Source organism: Anomalospiza imberbis, chromosome Z (genome assembly GCF_031753505.1).
Source record: "Anomalospiza imberbis isolate Cuckoo-Finch-1a 21T00152 chromosome Z, ASM3175350v1, whole genome shotgun sequence".
In the NCBI taxonomy this organism is placed as follows: domain Eukaryota; kingdom Metazoa; phylum Chordata; class Aves; order Passeriformes; family Viduidae; genus Anomalospiza; species Anomalospiza imberbis.
The window spans coordinates 54,930,930-54,953,839 of NC_089721.1; the positions used below are offsets into that span (position 1 = coordinate 54,930,930).

At 43.2% G+C, this 22,910-nt stretch overlaps 1 protein-coding gene and 1 long non-coding RNA gene across 2 annotated transcripts; both read right to left on the reverse strand.

The window, feature by feature from the left end:
• Positions 1 to 515: 515 nt before the first annotated feature.
• Positions 516 to 3,381, reverse strand: LOC137464539 (uncharacterized). Its single transcript, XR_010994275.1, has 2 exons — positions 3,240 to 3,381; positions 516 to 780 (listed from the first exon to the last, which is right to left on the reverse strand). It is a non-coding gene; the product is annotated as an uncharacterized lncRNA (long non-coding RNA).
• An 8,654-nt stretch (positions 3,382 to 12,035) lies between these two features.
• Positions 12,036 to 14,337, reverse strand: LOC137465362 (E3 ubiquitin-protein ligase Topors-like). The gene is made up of 2 exons (XM_068177376.1): positions 14,316 to 14,337; positions 12,036 to 13,491 (listed from the first exon to the last, which is right to left on the reverse strand). The coding sequence occupies exons 1-2, from the start codon at positions 14,335 to 14,337 to the stop codon at positions 12,059 to 12,061; spliced, it is 1,455 nt and encodes a 484-aa protein (XP_068033477.1). The 3' UTR covers positions 12,036 to 12,058.
• Positions 14,338 to 22,910: the final 8,573 nt, after the last annotated feature.

The window sequence follows — 22,910 nt, forward strand, 5'->3', positions numbered from 1 at the left end:
CACCAAATTGTTTGTAATTCTAGCTTCACTCTCCCTCACTCCCAGAAATTCTGTGTGACCAGAATTTGGAACATTTCCCCCGTTTCATGGCAACAGAACTATGCTGTAGAGGCTCCACAAAGCCACACACATTATGATTTTTATCCCTTGTTGCAAGCTAGCTGTGTGCAAACACTTCCTTCCCAGTCCTGTCTGAGCCTTTTGGATGCAAGCAGCTACAGCAAATATCAAGTGTGACTTCATTTGCTGTAGCTATCTGCCCTCTGCCTCCTAATCCTTCAGGCTGTTGCTGCTTTCCTCTGTGGCTGAATGCTGAGAGGCTGGTGACCCACTTCCCAAGACTGAAGGCACCATGGAACACAGGGTAGCTGCAGTGCCCAGCAGCTCTGCTGAAGCTGAGTGCTGCCAGCCAGAAGGCAGTAAGGACTGAATGCAATTGCCTCTGAAATGCACACTGCACTCCCCCAGCAGATGCTTCTGCCATAGCTGTGTGACAAAACGTGCTCTTGACTCACTCCTCACAGGTGAATACTGGCTCAGTGCTATCAGCTTGTATTTCTTCCTGCCAGAAGCCTCCAAGGGCCCTATTAAGCAGGGGGCCTCTAGAGAATATTTTTCTGAGGAGTAGCTTTACATAAGCAGCCTGTGTCACATTGATGAAATTTTTACTTCTATCCTTTTCTGGCTGGTCCTTTGGGTATTTCACGGTGCCTTCCTGAGGTCACTGGCATTGCTCTGCTGACTTCTACCTGGCATGCTACTCCCTTGGCCGAGCTCAGCCTGCCCAAAAAACAACTTTGTTGACCAGAGTGCTCATGTCAACTGCTAGGTACAAGATGAGCTGCAGTTTTCATTCCTTTACAAACTATCAGATGGTGATTTTTTTGTACTCTTTTATTTACTATTAAATATCCATTTCCAAGAATATTGTGTGGTTTCTAAGAATACTGTGTGTAAGATTCCCTAGGTTGTAAACTCACATGTCCTTTGTGCTTTGGTGTATTAACAGATGGGGTACTTGGGCATGTTGCAGTACTTGAGAGTCCGTCTGGCTTCTGAAGCTGACTTGATATTTGCTGATAATTTTCCAAAGCAGAAATTCTTTATGGGAACATGAAAGCATGGCAAGGTCTTGTGGATGAGCTACATCTGAACACCAAGTGACCAAAACCCACGATGATACATATTTCCTTGCAGAGGCTTGCTCAGCCCCAGCAGTAACACTGAACAGCACATTGTACCTGATTGTGCAGTTTTGATTTTCAGACTCTCATCAAATGTGTGTCATTAATTCCTGGGTACTCTCTTGCCCTGAGACAGGCATTGCAATTGGTTCCTTCTATACTCCTAGCTCCCTTCAGGGGCATGGCTATCCTCAGGGATGACACAGTCTCCTGTTAAACACACTGGGAACAGCCCATGAGGCATGGAGTCCTTGGGCTTAAACTGTAGAGTATGATCCTGTGTCTCTAGTTAGGGCATTGGTTTTCCTTTTGTGAATTCCTATCCTAAATCCCACCAAGGGATCTCCCAATCTGCCAAGGGGAGCCACCAGCTGCCATGTTATCCCATGGCCTTTTTCAGGGTTGCTGTTTCCAGCAAATAAAGTTTCTAGTAGTGTTTTAGCATTCATTCAGACCCTGTGTCTCTGTCAGGATCTTTTCCACATTTCCTATTCATGTGCTACCTGCAAAACATATAATCAGTCAGAGGGACAAAGACTGGATAAAACATTCCTCAGCAACATGTATTAGAGAGATTCATCCCCTGTGATCAAAGGCCCTGTCCTTATCCTGTTAAATTTAATGGAAATTTCACTAATAACCTCAGAAGAATATTACTCTCCTGGATTAGTGGACAAGACCATTTTAGAAGAAATTAAATCCCTTTGCCTACTATTTGGGTGGGGAGAACAAGGCATGTATTATGCTTCCTTTTTGGATGATGTCTGTTCTCACAACTGGAAATCATCTGAGACAGGAGCTGGTGTCCTGTCAGAGGAATGTGCTGTAGCAATTTCTCTCATCATCATATATTTAGCCCTGAGTTTGGAAAATGGCTCCTTCTAGATGGGAGCTGAGCTAAGTTTATGTCCATGGTTGCAGCTGTGCAATTCTAGTCCCTGTTACCATTGGTGCTGCAGAACCCAGTGCTGAACTTCTACTACTTTTTATTCATTCCTAGGAGATTTGGTGGGGGGGTATTGAGATAATTTCTCTGTCTTCCCCTGAAATTTTTATTTCTGGAGCATGTCTCAAATATACTTAGAGAAAATTAATTAAATTCAGCAGTATGACTGTGCTAGCAGTGCAAATGTTTTGCTGGTGGTAGCTATGTCCCCCATCATGTTAGCATTGAATTTGTTCTGGTATTCCTGAAATGCCTTTAAACACTTCATTTCTTCTTTAGAGTGAGCCAAAATTCTTCCTTGTGTGAAAGCTAGCCCTGGGAAGACAGCGCTAAGCCTCTTAGGAGGGCAAAGTTGTGCCTCTGTTTAGACTTATTCCAACACCTTCTGTGGCACTTGAGCTGATTACACGTTTTATGCCTATCAGTTTCTCATTTCCTTTGGCTATGATCCCTCTTTCTTTCTGCTGAAATGTTTGGAGGGCAGGCAATTCCATGGCTGCCTGCAGATGAAGCCAGATCAGCTTTCAGCATTGAGTTGTGTAACAGCTGCCCACTGTCACTTCAGAGCCAGTTTTGGGACAGTGTCATCAGCTTTGTCAATCCATATGTCCCAGGGAGATTTTTAGTGGATAAAAGCTTAAGTGTGTATTAACTGGATCAAATTCTTAAATGTACATCTGAGACGTGAAGTGTCAAATGGAAAACCCAACTCTCACTAACCACACAAAACTGTAATTCGTTGATATCAGAGTTCCATGAACTCCAGCTATACATAGGCATGTGATATCTAAAAGATTGTCCTGTACTCATCCGAGCCAGTATATGAACATGTGAGAATGAGCAAGAAAAATTTTACTAGCCCTTTTGCAAATTTTGCCTTTTTTTTTTGTTGTTGTTAAATAAATATTTTAATTGTCAGGTTTGTTTTTGTCAAAAACATGTGACAAAAAAGCCAGTATGAATAGTATCAGGGTTTTAGTTTCACAAAGCAAGTGTAAAAAGATCCAGTGGAAGCTTGCTAATATAGATCTTTCTGATATATATCTTTTAATATATATCTTTCTAAGCTTGCAAATATAGCTTTCTAATAATAAAAATGTCCCACCCACCTTAAATGTGGGACACTGTGTCCTGGAAGATGTTCTCTTGCTACCTGAACAGCAGAGCCTCCTCCAGAGCATTCCCTAGGTTGCTCTTTGCTATTGCATTCATTTCTGAGCAAGATGACAAGACCCCAAGGCCGGTAGGTCAGCTGCACACAAGCTGCATCAGATCCCAGGTGGCCTCTGGCAGGAGGTTCAGCACCAGCCCATCCTGTCAGCAAGTGCCAGGCAACTGATGGGCTCTCAAACAAGGTATGCAGCTCAGACAGCTCATAGTTTACATAGGTTTCCATACACAGCTCCACAACTGAGGCGCACCATGTGCTCCAGGTGAGTTGTCTGCAGAGACCCTACTACTGAAAAGTAAGACTCAGGACTGCGTTTGGACATATTTCTCTTTGTCTAAACACAAAAGCATGATCAGTTCAGCTTAAGTCACTTGCCTTGTTTGTACTAGTTAAATTACTCACTAGACTAATAGTGGCTTAACTTAATCCATTACCTTAATAGTTCTTTAACTAACTCAATTTAAATAAGAAACCAATCTCATCTGGTGCAAAATTTGCTGAATGACAGGGAATTGTGGCTGCTCAGAAGCTCAAAGTCTCACATTAACCCTCCGTCACTTCTCAATAGGCTTCTGCACATCCACAACATGACAGCTGCCTTCAGGGTGGCCAGAAGAGTGAAAAAAATTAATAAAAATAATAAATCAGTGTAAGGAGCTCTGTTGCTCTGATAGTCAACTGGTATATATTGATTTGCATTTTTCATTGATCAGACCTGCCTGCATGAGATTAACACCTTACAATTATCTTATATTTGAAAAGTGAGTTTGACCAATTCCTTTACAGCGCTAGATAACTTTTAATAGGACTTATAAACCCAGCATCCTGGGTCCTTTCGAACAATGGATTTCACTATGGAAGGTCACATAGTACTTTTTCCAGGAATAACCTGGGATTTTTTCAAGTTGGATAAATTTCAGCTCTAGTAATTATACTTTGCCTTCCCCAATTCCCCCAAGGTCCAATTAATTCAGACATTCTTAGCATAAAACTGTTACACACTGCTACTGTACATGGCTAGACAGCTGCTGTACTTCCCCCCAATAACAATTATATCTCAGTGGTGAGTGAGCCGATTCCCTCACACCACTCTGATGTGGTGTGCCTGAATGATTCCAATTCTCACAGTCCTCCAAGAAAAAGCACACTGGTAACACACTTTTGTCATGGTCTTCCTAGACCTGCTAATCTTCATCATGCTTCTTTGTCCTTCTGGTTAAATTCACTCCTGGATCTTGAACTACCATAGGTAGGGAGAGTCTCAGAGCAGGGGATGTGCCAGGTGCACTGGCAGGCTGTACTCACATAGCACATGTTGTTTTGAATACCTGAGAGGGCACCCACCACTGAGGTAATTCATTACTTCCCAATTGCCTAACAGGCCTGTGACACCTGTGCTGGCTGATGTTTATCTATAGTGAAAGAAAAGTTTAAAACCTCAGACAGCACATGGAGATTGAAAGCTCATAGCTGCAGTGGTGCCTGTTCTGCTTTTTCTTTTGAACGTATTTTTACAACTGTTTTTTTACCAGGTCTTAGTCCAGTCCATGCAGCAAGAGCATGTTGCTTGAGGCCCACTGGTCCCTAGCTCTAATGATCTGGTGTGACTCCTGTGGATTGTAAAATCAACTGCAGTGCTCATGTCTGACCCTTGCTGCCAGACTGCAGCCAGCTGTCACATCCATCTCAGAGCTTCTGAATATAGGGCTTTCCAGGCCTTCAGAAAACTTGCCCCTGTCATAATCACTGTGGTAGTGAGGATGTTTCAACACCAGGGTTGAAAGCAATAGCCTCTTGCTTCTTTTAGTTCAGCTCAAAAGCAATGTGAGGCCCAAAGGTAACCCCTGGCTACACCATCTTCTGGAAGGAACTTCTGCACTACTGGAGCAGCAGGGCTACATGAGAGAGGGTCTCACAGAAAGAAAGCTGAGTATGACAAGGATCAGAAGGGGGCAGTTTCTCTACCATGTGCTTTGCTCTTTGACCTTCAGTGATCCTTTTGGATATGCTGTAGGATTTCCAGATGTGTCAACTCCCACCATATGCATCCAGGTCTGCAAGACACAATGGGGACAAGTATTTTGTGGAGTTGCTGTAAGATGGGATAATCCACACTTCTGTCTCATCTGCATCTGTGGATGCATTTACCTTTCAGCCCACATGGGGCTCAGTTCAGTTTGCATTTCCTGAGGGGTATAATTTCAGCTGGCAGCTCCTGGGTCAGGCTAGTGTTGGCAGGTGGAGTAGCTCTGGGAAGGAGGTTGTTTAGTGACGGGTGTCCTACGTCAGTCTGTCTCTCGTGTCCGTCAAGGTTTCACTCAGTGCCAATTTACAGCTTCCTTCCTGCACAGCTGTCAGGGGTAGCTGTCATCATACCAGACCGCACTTCCAGTTGTGACCTTGGCATCCGTTGACCATGGCATGAAGCAGTGGGTAAAGGGTAAAGGCTGCAGCAGGGAGGTGGCAAGTGCCGGCCTTTACTGCATGTGCTACCAGAGTCAGCCAGCTCACATTTCATCTGAGCTCAATCTGGAGATGAACACATTCAGTACATGTCCTTCCTGGGGAAAGGCTGTCATTCCTGAAACTTTACTTCCTCCAAGCCCATTGGTTTCCAAGATGTGGCATGGAGTGTAGACAGCAAGTTAAAGCATTAGGAAAACAGGTTTCATTTCACATGGGTAATTGGGCAATTTGACATTCTACAGAGTGGGATGGGGAAGAGACCGGGAAGGGTAAGAGTGAAAAAAAAAAACCATGGTGAGAGGGACCAATTAGATTTTTATTTATGCCTCAACGTGTGATATACATGAGGTGAAAAATTACAGTAAGGACTGTACACGTGTTGGAATCCCTGTCCCGGGGAGCCTTTGCCCGGCAGCCGATCAGGCCAGAGAAAGCTTCCACGACCGGGCTGCGAGTGACCCCCACTTGCTGGTGGGGCAGATGCCCGGATGCCTGGGAAAAATGCCTGGGAAATCGGGCTGCGGAAGGAGCCTTAACACCTCAAAGCAATTAACTGCGACACGACCCATGCCATTTTGCTTTGGGTTTCTTGGAGGGATCGGGGGCTCGCCCGCAGGGTCAGCTTGGTCCTCCTCCCCCTCGCCTCTCCCTCCCTGCGCTCCTGCCTCCCTGTCCACACCTGTCCTGCCGGGCTCCGCCGCTTCCCGAGGCAGCCCGTGGCGCGACATCCCAGCGCTCTGGTGTTTCCCCGGACGGAGCGGACGCTGCCCGCCCCCAGCCCGCAGCGGCACCGCCGCCGTGTGTCCCGCGTCGCCCGCGGCCCCAGCCCGCAGCCGTCGTTCGCCGACGCCGCTCGGAAACCGCGCCCGGCCGCTCCCAGAGCTGCGCAGGCTTTGTCACCGCTCACAGCTGCCAGCTCCATCTCCGAGCTGACGCTGACCGGGCGTACCGCGGCAGCGACCTGTCCCTGCCTGCTGCTTCTCTCTCCGTCTCTCTTTTCCCGCTCTCTGTCCCACTCCGCTGGGGACACTTACCCTTCTTTATCAATAAACAGCTCCCAGATAGAATATTGCTGCGTTTGCACTTTATTTTTGTCCAAGAAATCTGTCAATAAGAATTCTCCTCAACTCCCCTTATATAACGGCATGGGACATTCATACACCCTGTTTGCAGGGTCAGACCATAGGGATTATATTTACCCAAGTACCGTATGTCTCCAAAAAGGGCTCGTATTCTAATTTACACTATGGCACACAAAAGGGGATGCCAAGGTCTTGACAGTATGCTGAGTTCAGCTGATCTCTCCATGGAGGTAACCGGCTGCCAACTGTATTTTTATATTATTTGCATTCCAAAGGCTTGTGGACTATATTTTACATTAAATTTGCAGCTGAATGTATTTTCTCGTTGTCATCTTATCACCTGTTATGAGAAGAAAGCCCATGACTCCAGATTAACAACCTCTGCCTTGGCAAATCTGGGCTGTCTCCTCTACAGAGACACACTGTTTGCTTGGGTGTTTCACCTCAAGAGAACTAAACTAAGCCACGTTAACATTTCAGTCGTTTCCATTCCTGGCACTTATTAGGAGTGGCACCTCCTAAACAGATGGCACCTCTTAGGAGTTACCTATTCAAAATATTTCAACTCAAAAGGTAGTCAATTAAGCTAATATCCCCAGCTTAAGGCAATGCAACATCGGGCCTTAGCCTTATTTACTGTCTCCAGAAGGGTTTTTCGTCAGAAAAAAAAAAAAAAAAAAAAGGAGGGATTTAGTTTAGTGACAGAGGTGTCAGCAATAAACTCCTCCTCAAATAACTGCATTTCATTAGGCTTGATCTCAGGTTTCAAGGTCTGACAGAACTGTTGTTAGAGCCGTCTGTAAATGTAACACTGAGATAGCCAAATTTTTATGGGAGTGCAAAAGACAGCAAACACTCCATGGAGTTTACAGTCTTACATAGAATGGCTGCAAAAACAACAAGTGAAGGGAAATACAGTCGTGGTTGTTTCCCTGAGTAGAAACTGAGAAGATGAACTGGTAAGCAAATTGTCTGTTCTCACAGGCAAGGGGAGAGCTACTCATTGTCCACAGTCCTCTTGTGATGCCACAGCATCTTCCAAGCCAGACAGGGTTTTAAAGAGCCTTTAAAATCACAGCTAACATATAATTTCTATTAATGACTTCTGAAACTGTACTGAAACACAGCCACAGCTGTGATGGGAAATGTGGGCTGCAAATGGATGACAATGGAGAACTGTAGAGATTAACAGAAAATAAAACCTGTGGTGTCACAGTGCAATGTCCCAGATTAAAAGACAATGAGTCTGGTATTTAAAAATCTGAGCAGGACGGACAGTGGACAACCCTGCTCTGAAGGGTAGGATAGGAAGGGAGACAGATCCACTAGGCAGACAATGGCAAACTGCCCTTCTCAAGATGAAGCAAGTCAGCAGAGGGGGGTATTTTTTCCATCCAACTTTGTCCAGTACAACTGACCCCATGGGGACATCAGCCATTTATAGATGACTGATTTGTATTTTTCCTGACAGCTTGTTTCTTTCTGAGTGGTCCATTAATTTTGGCTTCAGGGTAAAAAAAAAAAATCCAGTGCAAAACGAAAGAACAACAACCAACCAAACTTGCATAGGGAATTTTGGTTTTGGATAAAAAGAAATGTTTTACAATAAATAGTAGGACAGACTATTTCAGAACAGACAAATTCAGAAACAATTTTCATTACTATTCCAGATATAATGGGATATATTAATATGTATTTGGACAAAGTCTGTGTACAAATAGATAATTTAATATGCTTTATATAGTGGTTGTATCTCAAACTACTGACTTTACCTTTGAATGGATAGTAAAGATAACGTGCAATTTCTTGAAATATTAAAAGCTCAGAAAACCATGCTTTCTTAAGACAGCTATTGGTAGACTAGAATAAACTGGCTGTGTTTTCTATGCAAGATTCACCCACAGATAGTCTATGAGTAAGTCAATACCACTATCAGTTTTTCTTAATTGGGATACTTTTACCCATGAGGAAGAAAGAAACATAACTACATCTCAGAACTACTTCGCTCATGCTTCAGCCTGCTGTTTGGCCAATTTATCTTTTTCAGCCACAGCTCTAAACAGCTTCTGGGAAAAGAGTTAATTTGAAGAGTACATACTTGTAGTTTCAGAAGCAATTGTAAAAATAGCTTAGTAGGATTCTTATTAATAAGCCTATGTTCTTTTATTGCTTCCTCAGGGTCAAGCATAACTCATCTATGTTGTTTTTTGCTATTTAAGGTAGATAATGAAACTGTAAGTGATGCTTTAGAAATCTGTATAAAACTTTGTCCCGAATTAAGTGGGCAATATCAGTTGCCATGTAGAACTGAGTTACCATTACATTTAGAAGACAGGAAGCTGTGCCTGCAGCCTGCTGATAACTTACGTTTTCACAGTCATATTTTTTCACTAAAATAAATTCTTCTTTTCCTGCTATGTTGTGTGAAAAGCCCAAATGAAAAAAAAAAAAAAAAAAAAAAAATTGATGGTATGCATGTGAATGTAGAGAGCTGTCAAATCAGGCACACACCCTCATCCCTCCCAGGGGACAAAATGCAAAGTAGAGACTTCTAAAACCACTTGCCCTTTAGAAAACAAGACCATAACCACCAAACTAAAGTTTGACTCTCTTTCCTGGCACAATTAGCTCAGCAGACACAAAGTCATGCCTTTGAAAAAAAAAAAAAACTAGGAAAAAGCCTGTTTCTTCCTTTGCTACACTTATAATAAGTTTAGGCACAACTTGCCACAAGTTTAAAATAAAAAAGTCAAATTGAAGTCATGGTTTTGCTAAGTTCACACAATGTTCCTTTGAAAATAGTAAAGTAAATGTTTTGATGTGCAAGTTAAGAAAGACAGAGGCAACAGTCTCTTACTCTACAGTGTAAAAATGGTACTTTAATGCTTTTAAAAACCTTGAATGAGGCTTTCAAGAAGCATAAAGAACTAACATACAATTAAAAGCCAGGAGATAACACCTATTTTATATTCCATATTTACAAATCTGTAATTATTTTAATGATTTCATTCTCTTCTTATGCCCGCATGGATAATTTGAATTACTCCAGTATGAAACTGATTATGCCAATATATGAGAACCTAGATAGACATTGTGTCTTAACAGCCGTCCAAGAACTAGATGTCTAGCTTAAATTGGTCAACTAGGTTTTCATCCTAGGCCATCCCGCTCTTGCTGAAAGATTGGTGTCTTGGTTTTCATCCATGGGCCAGACTCATCTGGAGTTGAATTACTACTCCATGCTCTGTTCTTGAATTTCTTCTGAGTGCCTTAAAAATGTGAATCAGGCATAAATCACCAATGAATGTCCTTATTGCCTGCATGGGAGTAAAAATATCAAAGGGTAAGAGCTGCAAGGGGTTTTGCTATGCCAGAGCAACACTAACTCCAAAATGTATCAAGTGACATCAGCTTAAGCAGTTTAAGGTGGAAAAATATATGTAACCACAGCCTGAATTTGGGACATTATCTGTATTTTTTCTCCCTGAAAGTGTCCAGCCTTTTCCCACATACACAAACTGTTTCTGACAGGCAAAGATCACTGACTTCTTGCGTAGACTCGGTGCAGACATTTTGTCTTCTGAAGCAAAAGCTTTTATCAAAAAAGTTACCTGAATTAATTGGTTTTTCTTAAGGAGCATGTGGCAGAGAGATGCCACAGGGATGATGCATCCTCAGAATCAGTGAGGTTCTCCTGAGCATCTCATCTGTTTGCTGCTCTTAGTCTTTCCATGGCTTCCAAAATATGCAAAACTAATCTAACTAATGTTAAATTGCAGCTTTTATTAAACAGAATAAAGAGAACAACATGGAATTAACCTGTGCATGGAGTGAGACATTTTTACCATTCATGTATAAAGCCTTTTGATTTTCAGAAAACCATGTGGAATATGAAGTATAACCAGGAAGTTATCTGTAAAGCTGGCCTTCTTGACTTGTTTCTGGTGCCTAAGAGTTATGCATCAGTCACATAATTTATATCCTCCTACTGACATTGAAAATAGCATCTTGAAACAAAGCTGTCTAAATGCTTCAAAATTGTCAAGTGAGCTTCAGTGAAAAAGTTCCCAATTACTTAGAGTGAAAACAAGGTAAAAAAGATCAAGAAGGTCATTTTTACCACTAACCAAGCCCAACATAATCCAACACACTTCAACTACCTACAAAAGTGTATATTATCAAATATGTTCCATTTCCTGGGCAGAGTTTCAACTGACAGTACAAAAAATTAACATCCTTGCTTTTTTTCCCCCTTACATTAGAGTCCTCTGATGCTACAGGAGGACTGTAAATTGAACAGAAAAACATATTGTTAACTTTCAAGTCTCATATCAGACCTCTCTTTCCCAACACTGACTGAGGATCACTTCACTCCCAAATCCTCCAGTGCACACAAGAAGTCCCATGTTGGCTTTTCCTGAGTCAGGACAGAGCTAACATAAGAAGGAAATGTCAGGAATGTTTATCTGGAAGTGAACTGCATTTCCCACTGTCCATTCAGAAAGGAAAGCTGGCATGTGAAGTATGTATCTAAATAAAATGTGTGAGGACACAGGAGTGAGGAAATAGGCAAACTTTATGTGAGGTAGGGTTTTCTCCTCTCTAGAGAAGATCAAGACTGCAAAAAACTTTGATTGTGTTTGTCCTGAACACTGGGCAGTATCCCCTATTGTCCTCATGAATTAAACTATTAACAAAATAGTATTTAAGCAGCATTTTCTACCTCTGTCTGTAGAAAATATGCTTTCCAATGGCTTAGCCTTGCTTGCTGAGCTGATGTTCCAGGCTGCACTGTCTGCCAGATTAGGGAACTTGATTTGGAACAATGAGATCCAGTCATGCAGTGAGGAGTTTAACTCACATCTGTTATAACACCTTTAGAGGTAACTCATTAAATCAGTCTGGCTGTGAAGTCCAGCACATTTGATAGCACTAATCTAATGTCTCTTCCCAGCCCTGGGATTACCAGTGGACAGCTGTAATTACAATTGATTGAAAAGACATATTCAGAGAGGAGTTTCTGTTTCCTGGAATTCAGGCATTTCTGAATATTTTTCCCGTATTGCCCAGCCCAGTCATTCTAATCTTATTATCTTCTGGCAGACATATGCAGCTTTTTAGTAACCTGAAATCAAGATATGAAATTGGCAATATTCTGACAACAGGCAAGGTATAAAGTTAAGCTCTAAAGACAAGCTCACATGGTCTTTTAATGGCACTGTATATACATTCTGCAATCTCCTACATCCTCTCTATATGTTGGGGAATGTGGTGAGAAGCTCCTGCTTGGTTCACTGTCACTCCAGATGTGACACTGGACCGGCTGCTGTTTCTTGACATCTTCCCTTTTGTCTTCCTCGATGGACTCCTCAGAGTCAGAGGACAGCTCAACCACTTCTGGTGTCCTCTCAGCTAACGGCTTAACGTACCCAACAATGACACAATTGTCTGAGGAAGAGCCACTCTCGTTTGAGTCAGCATTAGCCTGTAACTCAGTCTGCAGCTTGGTTCTTTGGCTCCCTGAAGCAGAGTCCTCATCAGAACTTTCTGATGACTCCAGAGGAGAAGCTATGGTTGCACGAACCTCTTCTGAAATGGAATAGGAAGGCCCTGGAGTTTCATCATCCCACGGGGCCTGACCAAGACCAGGTACAGATAAACTATTATCAGGCCCTTGCGGGTACGCCACATCTGGAGATATTGTAATAATTGATGAGTCGGAGTGGCTTCCTTCCTCATAGGATGGTGCAGGACAGTCATAATTGGCGTGTTGATCGTAGGCTTCTAAGTTAAAAGGACAGCGAGCAAAACTGATGAATTCGTGCAGGAAGTGTTCTGTCCGATTCAGCAAAAATGGCTTTAAATCATCAGCAAAGGCCTGACTTTCCAGATCGTATCTGGTTACGTTACTCATGATTATGTGCTGCACAATATTGATCAGAGACCCGTGGGCACCAAACAGGACTGTAAGTTCTCGCTTCAACCAAGGAACCAAGCGGTGAAGGCAAGCAGGGTTGCGGCGGAAGAACTCTGCCGAAATCTCTCGGTATCGGCCGCCGTCCTGAATGCTGCGGATGCGCACGCCGGTGCGGTACAGGACCCTGCGGAAGTTGATCATGTCCTCCTCCTGAATCTGCCGCAGAGATCTGCCCTCTGCACTAGCCTTTCTCCTTGAGGCCAGCCTCCTGATCATCTGCTGAATCTCTCTGTGTCTGTGTCGCGTTGGCTCGCTTGACAGCCCTTCAAACAACATCCCGTTATCCGGAGGGGACAGCATCCTTCGGGAAGGGGAACTGCGCATGTGGCGTTCCCTCGTTAAGGTAGTGCGATAACGAAACCTCTGGCCATCAGGGCTGGCAAAAGAGCTTGTTTCTAAAGGGCTGAGTATGTACTCCTTGAAGTCATCCTCTGCACGAATCGTATGGAAAATGGAAAAAAAGGGTTGCTTGCACAGCGGGCATTCTGCTTTGTTTTTTGACCATTCTTGGACGCAGCGGAAGCAGAACCTGTGCAAGCAGCGATCTAGATACGCAACGTTGTCAAATCTATCCAGGCAGATGGGGCATTTGGAGTCGGGAGACGCATCTGTCGGCAGCTTACTGGTGCTGGCTTTTGGCGAAAAATTGCTGTTTTCTGCAATCTCTCAGCTAACAGAAAGCACCTAGTACCTCCCACATTTTAGGATTACCATTTGGCTAGTGAGGTCATCCCTGCAGCAAAGCACCTTGGAGCATGAGTCACATCCTGACCTCTGAAGGATGGGCTGAGTTTATTCACTGAGATAAGGAGTTTTTCCAAGAAGATGCTCTGTGTGCATCTCCTATCTCTGTTGGCTCTTAGCCAAAGAGTGCCCACAGGGTCCCAGCTTGCAGTAGAGATTTGAGGGTCTTTTTTTATTTTCTTTCCTTTAGTTCCCTGTAGTCTCACGGACTGGTCTTAAGCAACAATCTCATCTTAATGTGAGCAGGCAGCTGTTGGATGGCAGCATTGCTTACTGATATGTGAATGGGAATTGAGTCAGAAACTCAGAAAGAAAAGGTTTAGCTTCTACCACTACCACTTCTTTAAGCCACCCAGTTCTCACAATCTAGTGAGCTATTTTACCTTATAAAATAATCATGTTCTAAGGCAAAAAAAAATTGTTTTATAAGAAAATAAGTTATTATCGTCTAAGCAAAAACATAGACTCAGTCTCCTGGACACAAAAGGTGTGTAAAATATACAGTCTAAACCAGCATCACAATCAAAAAGACCAAGTATGTACACCATGCAGTCACTTACCAAAGGGACTGAATATTTGCAAAATTGCATGCTCCTCTTGAGGAATTCTCTGGGTAACATTTGGAAGGGAAGATAGAAAGGAATTCAGTATGATCTGCAGACTTTTATTTCTGAAAATAGAATAATATTTATTATTCCCTGGCACAGGCTCTTCTATGCAAAGCCTTCAAGCTCAAATGCATTGCCTTCTACCAGCAAGCTGTACATCCTCCCATCCTTCCTCACACTCCTGCAGGGCTGCACATCCACTGGCTAAACAGTGCCCACATTAGCACCCTGACACCTTAAACATATTCAATGCTTGCCCTTTGGTTGTCTGATGGCAAAGAAGCAAGTTAAACTGGAAAGGTCAAGTGGAAATCTCTGAACAGAGTGAGCCATATTGCAGACACAAAGTAAAGCGAGCAATGAGTTCTCAAGCTATGTGAAAACTGGGTCAAAAGGGACTGAAACAGAAGCTGTTAGGCAAAGTGAGAAACCAAGGTTGTTATTTCAAAGACGGTCCATGTGGCAATATCTCTCTGTGGCCAGGATGAGCTTTGCTTTTGGCTCTGCTCAAGACTGAAGGCAGTTTTGAGCTGTAAGCAAAGGTTGTATAAAGCAGATGCAAGCTGCACTGGGAACAGAAGCCATGTGCAAAAACAGGAAGGTGTGCAGGAAAGAGCAAAAGCAACAATCCTGATAAAGGGAAGAAATTATATCACATGCTTTCACTGAGAGGCAAGGACAGCATTGAAAAACATCCACACTTACTAATAGGATACATAGAGAGGACTTATAACCTTCCAAAGATTTCATGCATATTGTCTTCTTAAGTCACAAAGTCTAAGCTTCCAGTCTGTCCACACCATGACAAAACCTTATGCCTCAAAAGAAGAGCAATAAAACCAGAATTGATTCCATCCTCCTCAGAGAAGGATGCTAGCAGGACAGTACTTACAAGAATCTCTGTAACACCCTTTGATAGGCATTTCACAACTTACAAATGTGATGCTTTGTGATCCTGGGCAGCTTCTGGTCCTTCATTGCAATGTATTCAGAGCACACAACACTGAGTGTAGAAACAGGGAACCTTGAAAAAAGAGATGCATGGCAGGTGTGAACACTATGAAGACAACCCATCCTTTCCCTGGTGGAATGCAATCAGAAAAAGCATTCCAACCCAGGACTGCAGGAACTGGTGTAAGACAATAGCAGAATCCTGCACTGAAAAATTTACCTGGAAATTTGTGCAGAAATACTAAGGGGACATAATACTAAGTGGTTTTACTAGAAGAAGCCTTAGCCAGTTACCCCAAATTATCTGTCCTTAAGTCTCGGAAAAAAACAGCCAGCACTTTTGAACAGGGACTAAAGTGACATCCTGCTGTAAAAGCATCTTCTTATAAAGAGGATGAGCCAGGTTGAGTAGAGACCATAAGGGAAAGAATAATAAAGGTAATTCATATCCTATCTTGCTTCCATGACAGCTGAGCTCTGTGCACAGAAAGGCTTCTGGGGCTCCCTCCTCTGCTCCTTGTATGCAGTGGAAATGCTGCTTTTATTGTATGCCACATCATTATGTTGCAGCTGGAGAAAGAAAAAAAAAAAACCTTTTTGTACTTGCCTATAAATGATCAGGTCATGAAAGAAATAAATTGCAACAAATTATGAGGTCCTACTCAAACTGCAGCTCTCTGCAAGCACAGAGTATTCCCAGCCACTTCCCCATTTAATTAATTTTCTTTTTCTTTTATTTGCAATTAAATATACTTTAGACATCTAAACAGCCAATATGGAACAGCCTGGTTTTGGGAGCTAGCATGCTCTGTAACTGTGGCAAGTTCTCAGAGTCAGGCTGATGCGGCAAGGCATGAACTGCACATTTAAGTTACGTAAGCAACTTTCACTGGAGAATATATAAAATGTCAAAATCTGGTACTATGCCTTATGTTCCTCTGTTTCAGAGTTTAAAAGTTAAAAACTGCTGCAAAACCACCAAAGGTTTTCAGTCACAAAAGTACAATCTACATGCTTTGAGCTTTAGATATTTGAGAACCATTTTAACATGAAACTTGGTGGTTTGAGAAGGTTTAAAGGTTTGATTTTTTAATTTAATTTATTCATTTTTAGCATTTCTGGATATTGGAAAGTAAGGTGTCCATCCAGATTCCACAGGTTAAGATTTTTTTTTTTTTTAATTCTGAGGAAAATAACTTATCTTGATATTCACAAAAAGGCAGTTTACAAATATAATCACATGTAATTTCCTGTACCATGGACACATGATTAAACTGGCTGCCAGCAAAACAGGCTGCTAAATGCTGAGAAGGTTTGCAATCAGCCTGAAATGTCAAAATCTAGACCCCTCCATCCAAATTTGCATGGCACAGTACTACATAAAGAGATAACATAATCATTGAGCAGAAAGCAACCACATGAAATAAATGCAGCGAATATTTGCTTATCCTGCCACTAAATAAGGAAAATGCAACCTAGATTGAGGGAGACAAAAATGGAGAGTCCTTATTTTTCATATGATACAAACTATTATCATACTCTACCTTAAAAAGCCTTGTGAAAAAGTGTGGTGGAAGGAGAACAGAAGCACACTTGTGCTACACCACATCACATTTGTTGTGTTTTAAAGGCAAGTTAGCTCATTTCTTGCATTTGCAAAAGCGGGAGAAAAAAATAGATGACTGTGGGGCAAGAAGAAAATCTGAAAAATAGAAATAAAGCAAACCCATTCTCTTCTTCAAGTTTCAAAGGAATCCTCATTTGCATATCCATATCTGAAAATTGAAAGTGCACATTACTTCTACCCTTTTAGATGTTATATTTTACAAATTCATAATGGGCCCACAGTCTGAAGAGACACAAACTGGAGTCCAAGCCATCCCTGAAGTACCAGCAGAACAAAACCTGTGCAGGGATACAGCAGCCAAGATCAGTACGTAGCAGCAGGTCAGCCCCTCAGCTTGGTCTGAGGTGCCTGTACTTCAGAGACTGTAAAAATAGAAAGAGGCAGATTTTTAAGAAAGCACCAACATTCTGTAGTGCTGCAGGTTAATGATATTCTGTTAAAGCCATATGGATCAGTGTCATGCAGACACTAAGGAGGAAGGAGAAGGGGACAGGATGATGAAGAAAACTGAGAAAAGAGAGTGGCAAAGCTGAGGAAGAGAAGAAGGGTAGCTGCATCTCCACTGGTCTCTGCGGCTATTACACAGAGTGCAGAGGTCATCCTGAAAATGGCAATTAAATATGCCCACACCCTACACCCAGATAGGAACACTGGTTCCAGTGTCTGCTCCCCACAGGGATTCCCTATCTGGCACAAGGTAAAGAGTAAATTAAGCTCTGGCTGAGCATCCCATAATCCAAACCGAATCCCTCAGATATTCCTTTGGACAACAGCCACCTTTTGTGCCTGATGCCAGACCCTGGGTAATGCAGCATCAACTCCTTATGGCCCTTCTCCTTGGCATAGAAAGACCCTGGGTGCAGCCTGTGCTGGGAGGGGGCTGTGTGAGGAGGAGGCCAGCAGGGCAGCACACCTTGAACGAGAGACATAGCCTTACAGAGACACCAGAGTCAGACAGCACTTCAGATCAGGGGGGGCACCCCTCTAAAAAGGCTTCAGGTTATGTGCAAAACTTGGTCATCATTTATGCAGGCATATAAGAACGAGGAGAAGAAGACTGTCTGTATACTGGTTTTGGCTTGGGTAGTGTCCACTTTCTTCACAGTGGCAGTATAGGGCTGGGTTTTGGATTTGTGATGAACACAGGAATATTTTTGTTACTGTCTGAGCAGGGCTTGCACAGAGCCAAGGCCTTTGCTGCTCCTCACCCACCCCACCACTGAGGATGCTGAGAGAATGAAAAAGGCAAAAGGAATTGTAAGGGGACACAGCTAGGACAGCTGACCTTAAATGACCCAAGGGATATCCCAAACCCATAACTTATGGTGCCATGCTTAGTACATAAATCTGAGGGAAGAAGAAGGAAGGGAAGGAAGTTCAGAGTCATGGCATTTGTCTTCCAAAGTCATCCTTACACAGGATGGGGCCCTGCTCTCCTGGTGATGGCTGAACACCTGGCTGCCTATGGGAAGCAATGAATGAATTCCTTGATTTGCTTTGCTTCTGTGTGTGACTTTTAGTTTCCGTGTTAAACTGTTGTTATCTCAACCAATGCGTCCTGTCCTGCTCTAAAGGGAAGTTGAGGATGATTCTTATTGACAGATTTCTTGGACAAAAATAAAGTGCAAACGCAGCAATATTCTATCTGGGAGCTGTTTATTGATAAAGAAGGGTAAGTGTCCCCAGCGGAGTGGGACAGAGAGCGGGAAAAGAGAGACGGAGAGAGAAGCAGCAGGCAGGGACAGGTCGCTGCCGCGGTACGCCCGGTCAGCGTCAGCTCGGAGATGGAGCTGGCAGCTGTGAGCGGTGACAAAGCCTGCGCAGCTCTGGGAGCGGCCGGGCGCGGTTTCCGAGCGGCGTCGGCGAACGACGGCTGCGGGCTGGGGCCGCGGGCGACGCGGGACACACGGCGGCGGTGCCGCTGCGGGCTGGGGGCGGGCAGCGTCCGCTCCGTCCGGGGAAACACCAGAGCGCTGGGATGTCGCGCCACGGGCTGCCTCGGGAAGCGGCGGAGCCCGGCAGGACAGGTGTGGACAGGGAGGCAGGAGCGCAGGGAGGGAGAGGCGAGGGGGAGGAGGACCAAGCTGACCCTGCGGGCGAGCCCCCGATCCCTCCAAGAAACCCAAAGCAAAATGGCATGGGTCGTGTCGCAGTTAATTGCTTTGAGGTGTTAAGGCTCCTTCCGCAGCCCGATTTCCCAGGCATTTTTCCCAGGCATCCGGGCATCTGCCCCACCAGCAAGTGGGGGTCACTCGCAGCCCGGTCGTGGAAGCTTTCTCTGGCCTGATCGGCTGCCGGGCAAAGGCTCCCCGGGACAGGGATTCCAACACGTGTACAGTCCTTACTGTAATTTTTCACCTCATGTACATCACACGTTGAGGCATAAATAAAAATCTAATTGGTCCCTTTCAGGTATGTGAATTTATGATTTAGAAGATACCACACAGTGATACAGGAATGCTAATTAATTAATAGCAACCCTGCAAGGATTTTAGTTTGGTGCTTGTGTGTTGCTAAAACTGAATTAATTGGCTTTACATCCTGAACATGGAAGTTCATAACATGCTTTTGTATGTGAATTGTCACCTTGAAATCACTGGGAACAACTGTCACAGTTGTAGGAAGCTTCATGACTGACATGGATCTGAAGCCTACTGCAGATGTTTACATAGAGCATGATTTTTTAATTTGTGTGCTTTTATTTACTTTGATGGGAATATTTGCCCCAAGTCAGGTGAGTAATTTGTATGGATTTTGGATTTAGTCTTCTAAAGAAAGGAAAAGGGGAAGGACTTGAAACGGAGAGTGTGCTACAAATTTCTCCTTCTTGCAATAGGCAATTTTACCTGCTGCAAAATAAATTGTCCATCCACAGTTACATCTGAAAAATAACAACAGAGAACTCAAGAGTGTGTTTCCCTGCATTGAGAGCCTTTGTAGCAATGTGGAGTGACAGCAGGATGACTGCAGCTGATAAAAAAAGATAAGATATGATTATCAAGCTGCATAATCAGCAAATTATTTCACTTGCTTGGGTTTAATTTTTTTTCCTTTTATGCTCTAATGCTGGCACTGAGATTTTTGTTCATCATAAAAATCAATATATGGTCTCAATTATAGTTCAACATTTTAGTAATTTTGATTACTTTGCTACTTGAATCAGCGCAAGGATAGAGTCAAAATATCATTTATATAATTTGCAATGGAGAACTATGAAAACCACTCTACCAAAAAATAGTTTGTGGAGTAAATATATGTTGACCTAATGACTGTTATCAGTAACACACGAAGTGTGTACAAAGTAAATGCTGTCTTTATCTGCTGGCCATGTTGTGCTCTTAGCTGCTGCAACCATTTCAAAATGAGTGGAAGAATGAGTTTTCCTCTTCCTTAAAGTGACTGTTGTCCTTCTTTTCCTAAGTGTGATGTGTGCCACAGAGGAAAAAACTAAAGGAAGTTACTGTCTATGTTTTTCCATCTCACCAAGTCTAGAAATCACTTTTAGAGCAATCCTGAATAGCCACACATCTGTACCCAGTTAAAATATTATTATGACATTATTATTATTATTATTATTATTATTATTATTATTATTATTATAAAGCGCTGCAGCAACAACTTGCCAAACGTACCATTAAAAGCAAGCCAGACTCACTGAACCACAGTAAAATCAATTAATGGCTGCTTGGGGCAATATATCGTCTTTAAAGGTCTTTATCTTTTTAACCATTTTTCTCTTCCAGTGTTTGTGGCAGAGCCCTTCACTTCTCTTTCATTTGAATGTAAAGAGCAATTTCAAAAACTGTAACTTCGTCTTAGTGACAAGCTCATTTAGTGGTGTGTCACTGTTCAGCTGGACCTCTACTGACATGCAGAAATTTGAATTTAAGGGAGAAAACAGCTTTTACTATTAAGGAAAATGGAGCATTCTTTCTGCTTTGAGAACTTCACTTGAGCCTTTTTCACTGCTGCTCTGCCCAATTCCCTGAGCACCCCTTTTGTGGTTGTTGTTTTTGAGGCTGAAGTTTCAGAGATGCTAAACCATTTTTTCTTCAGATGACAAAAAAAGGGAGGTGAAAACCCAATTCTCGTAAACGGAGTTTGCACAGTTAGAGCCCACTGTGCAAACCCCGAGCAGCAGCTTGCCGGTGCCTTAGAGCATGTGCCAACACTGCCGTCTACCTTCCACAAAGGCTTTGTGCACTTCTGCTTCTTGGTTGCTTGCATTCGTGTGTTAACACACCTTTGCCAAGCCTCTGTCGGCAAGTCAAGGTCCTGTAGTACTGACTTCTGTTTGGAAACACAGAATCGTTTGAAGTGGTCACAGCACGAGATGAGGGATGGAAGACAGCAGCAAACAGTGGAGGAGATCTGAAGTGGCAATGCCTCAAGAAAACTCAGTCTGTGTTTGCAGATAGGGAAATGAAACCCATCCGTCCAAACTCGTTTACAAGATATCTGGCAACACAACAAGGCAGAAAAAACAGTTCCAGGTCTGTTCAGTATTTCCAATGACAGAGCATTTGCAATGTCATTGAACAGGGTCTCCTGACATATCACCCCCTGATTTGTCCTTTGGGTTCAGTGTTGAATCCTGCTTTCCTGTGTGTCTCTCTCTCTCTTATCCTTCTCTGTCTCATACCACAAATACATCTTTTTTACTCTCCCCACAGAAGTTGTAGCTTTTGCTTCTTGGTCTGTGGTGACCTGGGAACTACTTGTCTGAAGTACTCTGAAGTACTGTGTTTAGGTTTTATATGCATATTTCATCTGGTCATTTTGGGATTTTAAAACTTTGTATGGTTTTCATTCACTATGAACTTGCATTTGTTTACCAAAATCTGTATTTATATAGCCTTTAGGTTATAGATGGTAGTGCATAAATAATAAAGAAGCTAATGAATATATACATACTTTTATTATATATATTAATATATAAAATTATTTTTAAAGAGGCAGAAGGCTCTATTAGGTCTCTAATTTGAAATTGCACAATTCTTCCATTTTTGAACAGCAAGTAATGCAGGAATGAAGCAATTATGTTGAAGCTTTCTGGGTGGTGTAACTTGTGAGAAACTGATTATCATTATATATTAAAGTGATTTAAAGCTGTATTTAGCCCAGAGTGGCCTTAGTAATGATTTTGTTTCTTGTTTTTGCTCATTTTCAATAGACTTCCTTAAATAATTCAGCTTTAACAGTAATCACAGAATCATCAGGGCTGGAAAAGACCTTCAAGATCATCAAATGCAACTTTTGATCAACCACACCCTGGCATTTAGACCATTACTCTAATTGCCACATCCAATCATTTCTTGAATACTTCCAGGGATGGTGACTCCACCACTTCCCTGGGCAGCTTGTTCCAATGCCTGACCATCCTTTCAGTGAAGAAATCCATCCTGATGACCAACATGGCCTCCCCTGGCACAGCTTGAGGTTATATCCTCTCCTCCTGTCAGTAGAAGCCTGGAAAACAAGCCGATCCCCACTTTCAGGCAGCTATAAAGAGTAATAAGGTCACCCCTGAGCCTCCTTTTCTGCAGGCTAAAAATCCCCACTCCCTCAGCCTGTCCTATAGAGCTTTACTTCTCTGGACACATTCCAGCACCTCAGTGTATTTCTTGTAGCGAGGGACCCAGAACTGAACACAGCACTCATGGTACAGCCTCATCTCCGTACAGGAGGACAATCACTGTCCTGGGTCCTGCTGGCCACACCACTGCTGGTACAGGCCAGGATGTCACTGGCCTTCTTGGCCACCATGGACACATTGCTGGCTCATTTTCAGCTGCTGTTGACCAGCACACCCAGGTCCTTCACCTCTGGGCTGATTTCCAGCCCCTCGCTCCCCAGCCTGCAGCTCTGCACAGAGTTGTTGTGACCCAAGTGTGGGACCTGGCACATGGCCTTTTTTAACCTCATACAATTGTCTTTGGTCAATCAACCCAGGCTGTCCAGGTTTTCCTGCAGAGCCTTCTTGTCCTCAAGCAGATCATCTTGCAAAGTGACTGAGGATGCATTTGATCCCCTCATCCAGATCATCAGTGAAGATGTTAAACAGAACTGGCCCCAGCACAGACACCTCAGGGACAGCGCTGGTGAGCAGCCACAGCTGGATGCAGCACTGGTGAGCAGCCACAGCTGGGTGCAG

Bases quoted from the DNA above. Each gene is read 5' to 3' on its own strand.
- LOC137465362 (XM_068177376.1), bottom strand. From the start codon at position 14,337: ATGTACAGCTTGCTGGTAGAAG. The intron at 13,492-14,315 runs GCAATGCATTTG...CTGTTAGCTGAG, and splicing joins GTACAGCTTGCTGGTAGAAG to AGATTGCAGAAAACAGCAAT.